General features: G+C 37.6%; 3 protein-coding genes across 3 annotated transcripts; 1 reads left to right on the forward strand and 2 right to left on the reverse strand.

The window, feature by feature from the left end:
* dnajb12b (DnaJ heat shock protein family (Hsp40) member B12b) lies at window positions 1–4875 on the forward strand. Its single transcript, XM_053341368.1, has 8 exons — window positions 1–133; window positions 2408–2585; window positions 2678–2823; window positions 3202–3375; window positions 3490–3560; window positions 3794–3903; window positions 4405–4577; window positions 4721–4875. The coding sequence occupies exons 1-8, from the start codon at window positions 1–3 to the stop codon at window positions 4840–4842; spliced, it is 1107 nt and encodes a 368-aa protein (XP_053197343.1). The 3' UTR covers window positions 4843–4875.
* Window positions 4876–6959: 2084 nt separating this feature from the next.
* ddit4 (DNA-damage-inducible transcript 4) lies at window positions 6960–8801 on the reverse strand. The gene is made up of 3 exons (XM_053341384.1): window positions 8675–8801; window positions 8196–8428; window positions 6960–8087 (listed from the first exon to the last, which is right to left on the reverse strand). Exons 2-3 carry the CDS (start codon window positions 8410–8412, stop codon window positions 7588–7590), a joined length of 717 nt encoding a protein of 238 aa, XP_053197359.1. The 5' UTR covers window positions 8413–8428; window positions 8675–8801; the 3' UTR covers window positions 6960–7587.
* Window positions 8802–10920: 2119 nt separating this feature from the next.
* On the reverse strand, window positions 10921–14295 carry anapc16 (anaphase promoting complex subunit 16). The gene is made up of 4 exons (XM_053341377.1): window positions 14207–14295; window positions 13145–13298; window positions 11365–11439; window positions 10921–11261 (listed from the first exon to the last, which is right to left on the reverse strand). The coding sequence occupies exons 2-4, from the start codon at window positions 13284–13286 to the stop codon at window positions 11152–11154; spliced, it is 327 nt and encodes a 108-aa protein (XP_053197352.1). The 5' UTR covers window positions 13287–13298; window positions 14207–14295; the 3' UTR covers window positions 10921–11151.
* Between the last annotated feature and the right edge of the window lie 160 nt (window positions 14296–14455).

Consider the following 14455-nt stretch of genomic DNA (forward strand, 5'->3'; position numbering starts at 1 on the left):
ATGGAGGTAAACAGGGACGAGGCGGAGCGCTGCATTGACATTGCAACCGCGGCGTTAACCAACGAGCAGCTGGAGAAAGCGCAGAGGTTCCTGGAGAAAGCCCAGCGACTGTTCCCGACAGAGAAGGCGAAGGGTGAGTTACATAAATGATGGCCTATAACCGAGGTTAGCAGCATCACCTGCAGCATCACCTGCATCCCAGATGAGCTCTGCAGTGCATTTAACCGGGGCCTGTGATGGCAGACAAGCAAGCAGGCTCACTTCCTCTGCTCACATTGGTCATGTTGGGATTTCAAGACTAAGCATAATAGCAAATCACTCCTGCTGTGGCTATTAAATACTCTTCTTCTGCTTCTCAGCCTAAAACAGATGTGGTGATGCAGATGTGGTGATGTAAAGCTTAGAAGTCAGTCATCCTCAGGGAAAGATCCTTGGAAGCAATTCACAGTGGTATTCAGATCGTTTACTTGAGTAAAAGTAGAAATGCTGTCATCTAAAAATACTAATTAATAGTAAGAGTCTAGAATTCAAAATGTTATTTTAATAAAAGGTAAGGTAAGATAAGATGTATCCTTAATGATCCACCTTGGGAGAAATTCAAATTGACACAGTCGTACAGTGGGGGGGAAAATAGGAGCACAAGGGTGAAAGTGTACTACAAATAGGATCAAATCAATTAAATACTATATACAGGAAACGGGATCTTTTTGTAAGTAAATCTGCAATATATAAATGTGCAGTATGCAGAAGTTCCTGAGATCATATGTCAATGTTCCTGAGATTTACATAGAGAGTATACCCTCATACAGATAAAAAAAAAAGAATGTGCAAGTACATAAAGTATTATTAACAAAATGTACTTGAAGTATGCAGCCTGACTTCTTTTGAGTGTTATTATTATAGTATATCATATTGGTTGTTATTGTTGCTAACAAATACATGTAAGAGCATTGCAATGCTGTAGTCAATGTGTGTGGAGCCAATTTGAGATACTTTGGGTAAATTAATAGTAATAGCACTGCACCATATTATGTAAGTGTATATAATAAAAATAATAATAATATACACTTTATGTACAGTATATAGCATCTTTTAAAACAAAAAGCATATCACATTTTAAAACAGAAAGGAGCAGACCATTTAAACAACAGTTAGACTATTATATAAAACAAATAAATGTAGTGGAGTTGAAGGAGGAAGTAGCATTAAATGGGAATACACAAGTTAAGTACAAGTATCTCACTGTTTATCTTCAGTACTTGAGTAAATGTACTTAGTTAGATCCCACCACTGACAGTTGATATGGATGGTATATTATCTATATTGTGACAAATACTGTATAGCATGTTATTGTACAAGAGTATTGGATAAGAGACTAGCTATAATATTTTGGTTATTATGGTGTTAGGTGTTGTGGGTGAATAGTGTGTGTGGAGTTTACCTTACTATTTTAGTAGAGCTACATACATTATACCTGAATTTCTGTCTAAAAAATGTATTATTCATATTTATTTCCTTTTAATGTCAAGCAGTCATCTCTAAATGATTTAATTCCATTTTAATTTTACTATGTAAGGATGTTGTTACTGCAGGATTATGACACACAGCTCAAATGTGTTTTAGGGTGATTTTAAAGGCCTCACTACTGCTCGAGTTTTGCTACTGTGCTCTAAATTGTATTTAATTGTTTTAATGGTTAAATAGAGGGATTGTGCACATTAAGAAACACTGCTGCTGTAAATACACCAGAGATTGTCAAGAGGCTATTTTTCATCTGTAGTCCCTTGACAGATGTTACACAACCACCCTAAGAACAATATAAAATTAAAAGTGACAGTTATTTAGTTCATTTATATGCATGTAGAGCATTAATAAAAAGACAAGGGGTATTCATTCTATCAGATACCAATTAAAACATGCGACAGACACACAATAAAAGACAAAAATATTGGAAGAAATATGGACTGAATAAGACAACATTGTGCTGAATGATTAGACAGTAATTAAAACCTGCCAAGCAGAAGCACAGCTATTAAAGGGCATACAGTAGTTAAAATACATCAATCTGCCACAAAAAAGACATGCCCGTATATTTTAAAATTGGTCAATTAATAGAATAATCAGACTGTCGAGTAACAGTGGCTAATCTTTTGAATAAAATAGATAATAAAATCCAGTATTACCATAATGTAGTCTTTTTCATTGATTTGCAGCATTGTCACAATATTCATCTACACACAGATATTACATGTATAACTACTACTGTGTGGCAAAATCTCTTGCAGTTGAGAAATTTGCATCATCTCATGTGTCATAGCCGTGGTCAGAAATGACTTCATCACCCATGCTGAATGCTTGTTTAACTATTTTGTGATGATTGCAACACTGTTATCACTTGTGTTCATAGTACTGTTGGACCTAATAGCAAAGAATGGATTTACATCCAGACAAGGTGGTCACTCAGACTTCGGTGGGGTCTCGGGGCCTCGACAGCGGCAGACCACCAGTGAGGACAGCAGACCTGCAGAAAAGCCTGCAGACACCTCAAAATCCTACACTGCAGATCAAGTGGATGCTGTGAGGAGGTGACTAAGCCTGATCATTGTGTAAATTTGTGTCTTTACGGGCCTCTTGATGTACTGTGATATATTGAGAATTGTATATGATCCCTTCACAGGATAAAACAGTGTAAAGACTATTATGAAATTCTCGGGGTACAGAAAGACGCCGCTGAGGACGAACTCAAAAGATCATATAGAAAACTTGCACTGAAATTCCATCCGGACAAGAATCATGCCCCAGGAGCAACAGAGGCATTTAAAGGTAATCTGCATAAATGTATTAGTATATACAGTATCTCACAAAAGTGAGTACACCCCTCACTTTTTTGCAAATATTTTATTATATCTTTTCATGGGACTACACTATAGAAATGAAACTTTGATATGCGTGTACAGCTTGTATAGCTTATAGATTTACTGTTAAATTGTATCAAAGTTTCATTTCTATAGTGTTGTCCCATGAAAAGATATAATAAAATATTTGCAAAAATGTGAGGGGTGTACTCACTTCTGTGAGATACTGTAGGCTATAATTATGGGTACAGTAAATAGCATGTCAAAGATTTCTCAATTTACCCTTTTAGTCCTTCTTCATGATGCTCAAACATAACATGACTCCATAACTTGTCATTTCCAACAGCTATTGGTAATGCTTACGGCGTCCTGAGTAATGCCAACAAAAGAAGACAGTATGATCAGTGCGGAGAGGAGAGGAAGCATCCTTCAACACATGGACCAGACGATGGCAGCTTTGAGCCGGATATATCACCTGAAGACCTCTTTAATATGTTCTTTGGAGGAGGTTACCCATCAAGTATGTTTCACTCTTTTCTCTCTTTTCATAGCAAACTTGTGAGATGCAGTATTTTTATTGTAAAACTGATTATGATATATCTATGATGTCTTAACTGCATTTGGTTTAATGTAGGCAATGCCAATGCATACACCAATGGGAGGATGCGTTATCAAAGGCCAGAGAGAAGAGAGAGACAACGAGACGTAAGTTCAATGCTGTTGTTAGAGCTTCTGTACACTGCAGACGTGCAAATAATGTAATCTGCCATGTTAAACAGCAGAGGGAGACATTGACTCATCTTTGCCATCAGCTGCATTCTGTGTCTTTCAAACATGTTGACAGCAAAGAGCAAAGAAAGTGGTGGTGACTATGTGTTGAATCAGCTGTAATGTTGAGTGATTTGAAATGTTTTTTTTCTTGTTTATTCCTTTTACAGGGAGGCCTCGCTCTCTTCGTGCAGGTCATGCCCATCCTCATCCTGGTTATTGTGTCAGCCCTCAGTCAGATAATGGTGAACAGCCCCCCCTACAGCCTCAGCTACAGGCCGTGAGTGTGATCCCTGTTCTGAACGCCTGGCTAAGAAGGATGTAAAATAACACCGCTAACTGTTGTTTGCAAATTTGCCCCAGGGACTGTGATTTAAAGATTACCTTCATGTTACATAACCTGCAGCATAATGCATAATCCACCTCAGGTTTATTACATAATTGTGAGTTGTTATATTTTCATACTGTTGATTAACCAAATCAAAATATATTTTCTTTAATAATATTTGCAGTTATATTGCTCTCTGAGGCAGATCCATTGTTTTTGTTGTTTCATTTAAACGAATAGCATCTTAATGCTTCCTCTGTTAGTTCCAAATAATCACAGACCTCCTCTGTGCTTTTTAGGATTGCTGGCTCTGTGTGTTTGGCCTTTGTGTTTTTAGCCTTGTCTGTGAGCCATTACCAGCCATGAGTCATTTCAACATGCCAGATCTGTCATTCTTGTGCCGGCGGTCAGTCATATGATATGTCTCTCACACTTTGTCCCATCATCCGACAGGTCAGCAGGTTACACACAGAAAAGGCTGACTGAGACCCTGAAGGTGCCATACTATGTGGGGGACTCCTTCCCCAAAGAGTTCACAGGAGTGAATCTGAAGAATTTAGAGCGGACGGTAGAGGATGATTATATTTCCAACCTTCGCAACAATTGCTGGAAGGAGAAACAACAGAGTATGTTTGCCAGGAAGACCAATTATCCTTATTATTGACCATTTATTATGCCATTATCAGTTCTGGGAAAAGAGTTTAAATAATATTCTGCCCTATATATGCCCTCATAAATATTTCATGAATGTTTCTGTTGTTTCTTGCAGAGGAAGGCATGCTGTACAGAGCTCGATATTTTGGAGACACCGATTTGTACCAAAGAGCACAGAGAGCTCGCACACCAAGCTGCGCCAAGCTGTCTGAAATCTCAGCTTCATTACATGGTTGAGGCTGCTTTCATGATTAAAAAGCAAGTTCTTCACACTTAAGTTCTTGTTTCTGAACACATATGAAAAGATTTACCTGCATGATCAGAATAATTTCAAAAATTAAAGTTTTTTTTCTTTCTTTTTTTTTTCCTTTTTTGTCTACAGGTTTCCAGAATAACTACAAATTTATTATTGGCTGTAAATAAATGAGCTTTAACAATCTGAAGATGACTCAACAAGCAACACAAACAAACCAGCACCAACGTACATGGAAATATGGGAAACTGAAATGACCACATCCATGTTTTCTGTGGTGTTAGTATGTGGAATGAATAATGTTAATATATTGTTTTAAAAAAATAGAAAAGCCATTTCCAATAGCTTGTCCTCTAGACAAGTTATGGGTTTCGATAACCTCCAAGCTCCAGTTTTGACTGGGAGCCATGAAGCTGACAGAGCTCCCTTCATGGTTTTTGCACGAATGCAGTATGAAACCAGAAAAATAGTGAGGATAGATAATAGTTGTACGGAAGTCATTTATGTAGCAGTTGATTAGATTACACAGTGAACGCTTCCTCTTTTTTTATGCAGTCAAATCAGTAAGAGAGTTTTTGTCGTTTGACTTAAATTGCACATTGTAACCTTCTGAAACTATGCAGAAATAATGTGAATATACACTCACCTCTAGAGCTTGTCAAACACTTGAACACCTGTGATTTGTCCTCTTTGCTGTGTGTGTGTGTATGGAAATATTTATGACATGATCCATTTCACTTTGCCTCCTTTAACTGTATCAAGGGTAGAATCATAATACTGTAACATGATGGCTCCTCCATAACAAATGCCAAGAGAGAGACGTGCCTACCCACAAAGTGGGACTTTAAACAAGTTCTAGTTTTGGAGTGTAATGTCTCTGATAAATGTTTTGTGTTGGGAAAAGCAATTCTTTGTCATACTTTTATGTTAATAGAATGCTATTTATTGTTTAGTTATTTGTATTATTTATTGAAAAATGGATTATGAGACTAGGAAAATGGTACAGACCCTGCTCAATTTTTCCACCATGTTTTTACTCCCAGATGAAAATAAATATGGATGCCTAAACGTGTTGGGAGTGACTCATTGCAAAGAAGAGAACAAAACCTGGAGACAAAAGCTCAGTCAGCACATTCGGCACGCAAAATTTGCCGGCTGGCACTGCTGGCTGAAAGTGGGAACTGGAAACATGGCTGAATGCACGTTCACATTTTTGGGGGACGTGCAGCATGTGCTAGGCAGGAACTGCAGCGTCACATCCTCACCGCAAATGTACTCAGCTGTTTCCAGCAGCTGTTGCAGCTCCACTTTCCGATTTCCACTCACCAAATTTAGTTTTGACAATTGTGATACTTTCTCTTTAGATTTGAATCTTTCATTGCAGGGTATGACTTACCTGTCTGTAGATCAATGTCAGTAAATAGCTGCACATTATTCTTCACTCCAACAGGTATTTTAGTATAGACTGTCAAAAAACAGGCATCAAAGGATAGCTTCACAATGTTTTAACTCTCCTGAAACAATAGTCAGGTTCTCAAATGAACAGTGACATGTTTTTCTTGCAGTAATCATCCCTCTTCTTCATACTGGCCATTAAGAGATCCCCTCATAATGCATTTGCAATGTGAGCAATGGGGGAAAATACATAGCCCTTAGATGCAAAAATGCAGTTTAAGTTTGTTTAAACTAATATTTAAGCTGCCACTGAGCATGAAAGCACTGTCTATTGAGACACAACAGGGTAATTTTTTTAATTAAAAGACTAACTGTGGAAGAACTCCACTGTTGCCTCATATTATCTTGAGATCAACTTTAAACATACATCTTTGAACAAAAGCAGACTTGTGGTGAGAAAATGAGGGATGATTACAGTGAGCAAAACCTATGTTAGTGTTTATACCTGAGTATTGTTTTAAGTCAGACTTGAAAATTTGGTAACTTATCCTTTAATGTGGTCATTCATTACTTCCTTACACAGTACTTCTACTCACTTTGATTATATTCATAATCTCCCAAAATTGGACAGGAACCCTGAAATTGGATGTAAAATTGGAAATGGATGATTAGTTAAGAAAAGCGACAGAACATAGACTTGTTAAAAAAATAATTTATTTCTTGGAGTTCATGAGTACAAAAACAGTGCAATGTTATGAATATTTGAATATCAAATAAATAAAGTTGAAAGCAGGATAGGTCCACACAGATACAGGATCAAGTTACATTTGACTTCTTAGCCGCAGCTTGCACATACCTGCACAAGGCAAGCACTGGTAGGCCTTTGCTATTCAATTCAAGCAGTCACTAAGGTCCCTAGCGATTTGCTTGATGTACAATTCTACTAATTGCCATGTATAAAAAAAAAGAAGGAATACAATGGTCTTCAATGACTATAACCATATAGCTAGCTGCCATTTTATGGTTTCAATAGAAACTGAGGTACGCACTTTAATGCTTGCAAAATGCCTATTTACCATATAGCGTGATGGTTATGCATTTGAAAATCTGAATGTCAGTGAGGAGCAAGCATCAACTGCTCCACGTACCATAAACTGTGGCTCCTTTAAGGTAGGAACAATAGTCTACATCATGTCAAAGTCAATCCGTACACTTCAGAAGGCATCATATACATGTAGTTATAGTAATAAGGCCCTTCTGTGAGCTCAGCTGACATTTTGAAAATGCAAACAATAAAATGCTGATGTCCCTTGTTGCACCCCTGTTTGCATTTCTCAACACTCCTCAATGAGCAATTCTTCAGAGCAATACAGTTTCTTTTTGATCACGCGAAAACCAGTGCTAAGTTTAATAGCTTGTCTCACTACTGGAGTGGTAGGAGACTTTGTGCTAAAAAGTCCTTGGATTTTAGGCCACAGCCCATCAGACTCTAGACGCAGCACCAGAGTCAGCTGGAAGGTGGGGACAAGGTAGGGGTCCACAGATAGCTGTCCCATACTCTCACAGACGCCCCCTTGCTCCACGCAAAGGTCGATGAGAGCCCCTCTTAAACCGCAGGGCTCACTAGCTGCCAGGTGAAGGAGCTCCTGGCCGATGTGCTCCAGGAGTTTCTCGGGAATGAGCAGTTTGGTACATCGTAAGGCGCAGTCTGAGTCTTTGGCTTCTCTCAGGCTTCCTGCAATCAGCTCCACTACTTCTTTCAGGATGGTCTCCTCCATTGGGTCATAAAACAGGTCTTCATTAGAGGGAGTCAGATCACCGGAGACATCTGACACTGAAGAAAAAAAAGCACAATAGGTCAGTCAGAGCTGGAACAATGCATTAAGAAGAAAATCCAATTCACCTCTTAAAAATGATTAGACATGTTTGAAGCCTTGTTTACCTGAGTCTGAGAGATCACTCCTGCTGCCATTGTTGGACACAGAGTCTATGCTGCTGTTGTTGGCAGATGTGCTGAAATCAGTCAATCTTTGCACCAGTTTGCCCCAGGACAACCTCCTGGGACTGCTGTCCACTGGGGATGGAGGTGAGCTGCCAATATCAATGGGTGCAGAAAGAGCAGGCATGTTTGTCCTCTTTGCAGTATTCAAGTCTATCATCTGCTTCTGTGGTCAGCTGTTGGCGAGGAAACAAAGCAACAGATAAGCACTCAAAGTCAGGACACAAAACGATAGTTAAATGTTAAAATAAACATTAAAGTAACGAGCATTTTACGTGTGGATAATGTGAGGGAATGTATGAAAATGATAACTTTGCAGAAAGAACATCTTTGTTTGAAAGGTAGCTAACCCACCAGCTGTTTAAATGTTCATATTAGCTATCAAAACGAGCAAAAAATAGCATTAATAACACAGTACTTACAGCTTATTTGACAGCGAAGGTGCTGACGTCCGTTTTCGAAGTTGAAGAAGGTTATTTTTAATGGTTATTGTCTGCAAAAACAACTATCCGGAAACTTCTTCGTCCTGCGAAGCCTCCTTCTTCAGTCACCAGCTGCCAAGCTCTGCGGTTTAGGCTGCAACAATGCTTTTATAGAGTCTGTGAGGCCCCGCCTACCCCTCTCCAGCCAGCCAATCAAAAAGAGAGGCACGCCATCGGAGCTGTATCTTGCCTGGTAACATGCCAACAGAGAAGAAAGACAAACAGGAGAGAGGAGGAGGGAGGAGGAGAAGGGGGGGATGTGGTGGTGGTGATGAATAGCAGAGCCCAGTGTTATGGAAATGTACAGGGACTTGCCTGGGCTTGCAAGTATCATATTGTATTTCTTTGTTTAATGTCCCCCCACACCCCTCCATAAGCATTAATATAAATGCTTTTGCTGTATGTGCATCCACAGCATTATTGACTGTGGTTGAGTGTCAATGCATGCAAGGCTCAGCTGGTTCAGTGTTGCAATGCACATTACGTCACCTGTTTTGCTCAAGCATTACATCAGGGTTTTTCATCTGCCACAAAGCGATGCAAACAACACGTACCCGGCTGCAGTACTGAACACTAGGTACATCATGCAATTCTAATAAAAATGTTTTATATATGTCCTACATAAATAAATATGTGTAACACGTTAATGTATTTGCACTAAAATGGTACAACAATGAAAAAATCCATAGCAATAGGAATAGTTTATCTGACAGACTATTATTTAATCTTTTCTAGTATGGTTGCAATGATTATGCTATTAATTAATCAACAGGAAATGAATCGGCAACTGTTTTTGATATTTTGTTTTGTCATTTTGAGTCATTTACTCAGAAAAATGCTAAATTCTCTGGCTGCACCTTCTAAAATGTGCAGATTACCTGGTGTGTTTAGCTCTCTGTGATTGTAATCTGAATTTTGTTTTTGGGTTGTTGATTGCTAATCAGGATAAAACAAGATGCTTACTGTTGCATCTTGGCCTCTGGAAAAGAGTGATTGACATTTTTTTTTTTTTATCATTTTCTAACATTTTATAAACCAAATAACTAATTGTTAGTTGCAGTCTTAATCTCTAGAATGTATCATTACATAATGTTCTAAAAACTTGTTCTGGTGCTGCTATCAATGTGTTTTAAAGCATAAAACAAATTGCATGAGAATAAACTTAAAGATGTTAGTGACTTATTGTATGCCTGATGAATAAAAGAGCAAAATTCAACATAACTGTACAAATTTAGAGCAAAGGTGAAACCACTGCTGGCTGTGACATGACTCTTCTGTACATTGGTGATTGCTGAAAGAAAAGTTTTGGAGAGCAGCCAGATATACGCTGTTCTGCAGCACGTGAGTGGGCGTGGAACGTACTGTTCTTTATAGCTGAGAGGAACTGAAAGATGTAAACACGTGCAAGCACAGTATGTTCTCGGAGGGGATGTTATGAATTAGAAAAAACCGCATGTAGTTTTGATCAGGAAGAAAAAATGTTTGTTCTCTTTACATATACTGATACAGCAGCTTGTGTAAAATAGAAAAGACTCTCCAAATCTTAAGACTTATGAGGAAATAGAATTCCTTGAAAGGGTTTCGATGTGCTGTAAAAACAAACTTTTGAACTCTCTAAAGGGAAATCTAAGCTCCAGCCAGAGGTGTGTCTTGTAAGGTCCAGGGCCGTCCTTAGACATTTTACACTGAGAACAGTACATTCTGTACACTCCTGCCCCTCATTTGTATGAAAAAAACACCACCAACTGCATGTTTTCCTCATTGTCAACACAGCAGAGAAGAAACACCGGCCAATTACAACAATGAGTTTCAGACCTCAGCTCAGTCAAGTAGCATTTCCAACAACAGGACAAGCTATAAAACAGCAAGCAAACAAAACAGCAAGTGACCAAAGGAATGTCCAAGTATGACTTTATTTAGAGGCCCTCTTTGTTTTGCTCCAAGCGCTGTTAGAGCGAGCAGAGATGAGGACCCACAGTAAGACAACGAGAGACTTGAGCTGGCAGGTTTTCAGATTTAGGAGTTACAGTGCAGCTGGGTGCAAACACAATGCCTCATTTGACTGGATTTATTATTGTTTTCAAAGATATTATTTGCTTTAACATTGAGGCTAAGACCAGATTGAACCAGCAAAACACCTTTATTAGTCTGAACCAGTTGAAAAAACCCATTACAAGTTTAGTTAGAAGTATATGATAGTATTTTTATTGTTTAGCATTTTGCATCAAATAACAAAACAAAAAAAGTAAGCCATTGTTATACAATAGTAACAGTGATAAAATAATATATTTCACATTCAGTATCTCCAGATAATATTTCACACTTTAGATATAGAATAAAATGATAAAGAAGGAATATAATTTACGAACTAAAACAAACCATGATTTATTCACCAAAGGCATCTGGATCTTTTTTATTTAAGATGGTGTAAATCCCAGTAGTTGTTCGATTGGTTTGTACCTCCACTCGTCTGCTTCCAGCTCTTCCACCAAGCTTGCGAGTTTCTCCATTCTAGACACTTGTTGATCTGAATGAAGACACAGTAATTAATTCCGGTACCAGGTGGTTGGTTTTTTTATATATACGCAAACCAAAACAAACACATTTTGCATAAACAATTACTGGCTTACCGTGTTTAACCTGTTTCAGTGTTGAGGCAACTTGGTAACTGAACACAGACTCGCATAAAAATCTGTCGGAGCCATCTAAAAACAGACACAGAAAAAGAAAAGAAGTTAAATATTTGTGAAGATGACTGGCTCCTAAGCTGCTTTAAGTTACCCCAGAAAGTAAAACTTCAGGTTAGATATAATAAAACTTTCATTATTATGTAAATGACCCATTCAGAGTTGAGTGTCAATACTAATGAGATATAAAAAAGGAAAAAGAGGAAACCTGCAGCCTTACTTTGTCAGCCGTTTCTAACCTCACAGCAGTCTGTACTTTTTCTACCCGAGCCAAACTAACCACATCAGTGTGCTAAACAGCTAAACAGGCGACAGTGTAGGAGTAAAGAGGCAGATGGCCTTTTGCTCACTAAAACACATCTTATGTGGAGGGTAATGAAGAGTTATAGCATGAAGCCAGAGGTTGGGACACTGCTGGGCTTCGGGCCAACAGCTGTCTTTGGTTAAAGCCTGAAATACCAAAGATTTGACCAGTGTTTAATTTTAGCCTTTATGGTGCTGTGTGAGCCTTCAGTGAGAGGTGAAATGATTAGTTAATGAATTGATTAATCAACAGAAAAATAATTTTGTTAATTAATCGTTTGATTCATCTTTAAAGCTGAAATGACAAACATTATATAGTTGCAGCTTGTAAATTATGAGTATTTCCTGCTTTTTTTATGTTTAATATAACAGTATACTGAGTATTTGTAGGTGTAACAAGCAACTTTATATCATTACTTTGGCCTTTTTATGGCATTTTATGGATTAAAATAACCAACAAGGAAAATAATCATTGGTTGCAGCTTTAATTTAGCTAAGAGAAAGAGGTTAACCGCAAATCTTGTGATGTTGTTTTATCTGCAATCTGTTTGACTTATGTAATCATCAATTTTAAATTAGAAACTCTCGCAGTGATGAAAACTCAAGCATCTGCCTTTTTAAAAGATAAATATAAGCCAGCTGCCTCAAAGTACATCACAACTGGCTGCCATCTTTGTACGGTTGACAAACTTTGGAAGCGGGTTAAATATTGTGATTGTTACTCATCTCTACTGTGCAGCTTTTTTCTTTTTTTATATTGCAAACCAGTGATGTAAGAAGTATTCAGATACTTTATGTCAAAATACTATTAAAGTAGAAATACTCATTTTGTCTTCATTAGATTATTAATACTGAAGCATCAGTGTATAAGCAGCATGTTACTGTTTTAGATGCTGGACGTGGCGCTAGTTTGAACTACTTTATTTACAGATAGCTAATTTAATCCAGTGGTTGCCAACCTAGGTGTTTGGGCCCCTCCAAGGGTCATCAGATAAATGTGATTGGTCCCAAAATAAATAATTAGAGAGAAAAGAAAAACAAACAAAGTTGTGATAGACGATTCTGTTTTCAGTTTTGGGATTTCTCTCTCCAATCTTTGATTTTTGGTGAAATATTGGATCATTTCAATTTTTACTTAAATGAAACCAGGTGAGGCTAAATATAGATGTAGGAAGTACAACATTTTTCTCTCTGAAATGTAGTGGAGTGGAGTATAAAGTAACACAAAATGGAAGTACTCAAGTAAAGTACAAGAACCTCGAAGTTGTACTTAAGTACAGAATTTAAAGTAATTGTATTTCGTAACTTTGCACCACTCTTGTAGTCTGTAAATCTCACACTCCCTACTTAGATTAGAAAAGAGAGAGAGAGAGTTACAGACAGATACCTTCATAACTGTGTGTGTTTTCACTTATCTTACCTTCCATCATTTCACCTGCACCTTTAGGATACGTATACAGGACTTTTCTAGGAGGGATGAGCTCTGAAGCACTGAACCCGGAGCCAGTGACCGAGCTGCCACTGACACCTCCCGCAGAAGAGGACGACGAAGACGCTGCCATTGCTTTAGCAAACTATAAAACACACACAGAAATCACACAAACTGTCATCACCTCCACTAACAATGTGTGAAACCTGGGTTCAGTGAAAGTTACAACACCAACATACTAATGTTATCTTCAGTGTTGGAGAATAACTAGTTACATGGAACGGCATTACTTCATTTAATTACAAAATAAATGAAGCTGTAATCCGTTACAGTTAATGAGAAAAATGTGTACTTCAATTAGTTTTTGAAAATCTGAATGATTACAAAAGGGGGTTACATCTGAAGTCCAACCTTTAAGATTGTGCTCAGGAGTGTGTTTTCCTCATTTTAAATATTTTACATGTTACTGAATACATATATTTCTGTTTTAATACTTTGGAAACAATATATTTTAAACTATTTTTTTAAATAAATCATGATGTGGGCTTCAATGTTGTCGCAGTACCAATTAAGCCTTTTGACTTTTTCCAGTAAATATCTTTATTTTATATTACCATACCTACATGAACTAATTAATACATTTATACATCAAATAAGAGGTAAGTCTTGCTTTATAAGAAATTATCTCTCTTATACATCATGTCAGTATCCATGAAAAACATCTGAACTTATATTTTGGTGGGCTTATTTGGCAGACATACCCCAACACACTCGTTAGAACATTAGAAAAGTAATCTAATGTAATGAGTTACATTACTTTGATTAAGCAATACTTACATTACTATGACATTTTAAACAGAGTAACTAGTAATCTGTAGTCTATTACATTTCTACAGTAACCCTGTTTATATCATGCTACATTCAGATAACAAGCTATCAGCTAGTAGGTGCTAACAAGAAAACTATCCACATTACGCTAATAACCATTCACCTTTAATGTTAACAGTGAACAAAATGACATCAACTGCTCAATTTTCTACCAATGTGACTTACCCTCAATGCCCAAGTAGTTTTTTATAAAGACTTTAATATCCGCGCAGTTGTGGTTGTTGTTTGTTTTAGCTGTCGTAGCACCAGTCGACTAGCTTACGACAAATACGACGCTTTATGGTATTGCCAACAGCACTTATGATACAGATCTTACACTCATGTGGATGGGTCGCCTGCTTCTGTCGGACGGATTTGTCCTATAATGTCGTTTGTAGATCTTCAAACACATTACAACTTTCTATATGTGCCGTA

Source organism: Scomber japonicus, chromosome 20 (genome assembly GCF_027409825.1).
Source record: "Scomber japonicus isolate fScoJap1 chromosome 20, fScoJap1.pri, whole genome shotgun sequence".
NCBI lineage: Eukaryota > Metazoa > Chordata > Actinopteri > Scombriformes > Scombridae > Scomber > Scomber japonicus.

Bases quoted from the DNA above. Each gene is read 5' to 3' on its own strand.
- dnajb12b (XM_053341368.1), top strand. From the start codon at position 1: ATGGAGGTAAACAGGGACGAGGCGGAGCGCTGCATTGACATTGCAACC. The intron at 2,824-3,201 runs GTAATCTGCATA...CATTTCCAACAG, and splicing joins AGCAACAGAGGCATTTAAAG to CTATTGGTAATGCTTACGGC. The intron at 3,561-3,793 runs GTAAGTTCAATG...TTCCTTTTACAG, and splicing joins GAAGAGAGAGACAACGAGAC to GGAGGCCTCGCTCTCTTCGT.
- ddit4 (XM_053341384.1), bottom strand. From the start codon at position 8,412: ATGATAGACTTGAATACTGCAAAGAGGACAAACATGCCTGCTCTTTCT. The intron at 8,088-8,195 runs GTAAACAAGGCT...TTTTTTCTTCAG, and splicing joins GAGTGATCTCTCAGACTCAG to TGTCAGATGTCTCCGGTGAT.
- anapc16 (XM_053341377.1), bottom strand. From the start codon at position 13,286: ATGGCAGCGTCTTCGTCGTCCTCTTCTGCGGGAGGTGTCAGTGGCAGC. The intron at 11,440-13,144 runs GTAAGATAAGTG...GTCTGTTTTTAG, and splicing joins TGCAGGTGAAATGATGGAAG to ATGGCTCCGACAGATTTTTA. The intron at 11,262-11,364 runs GTAAGCCAGTAA...GTCTTCATTCAG, and splicing joins ACTGAAACAGGTTAAACACG to ATCAACAAGTGTCTAGAATG.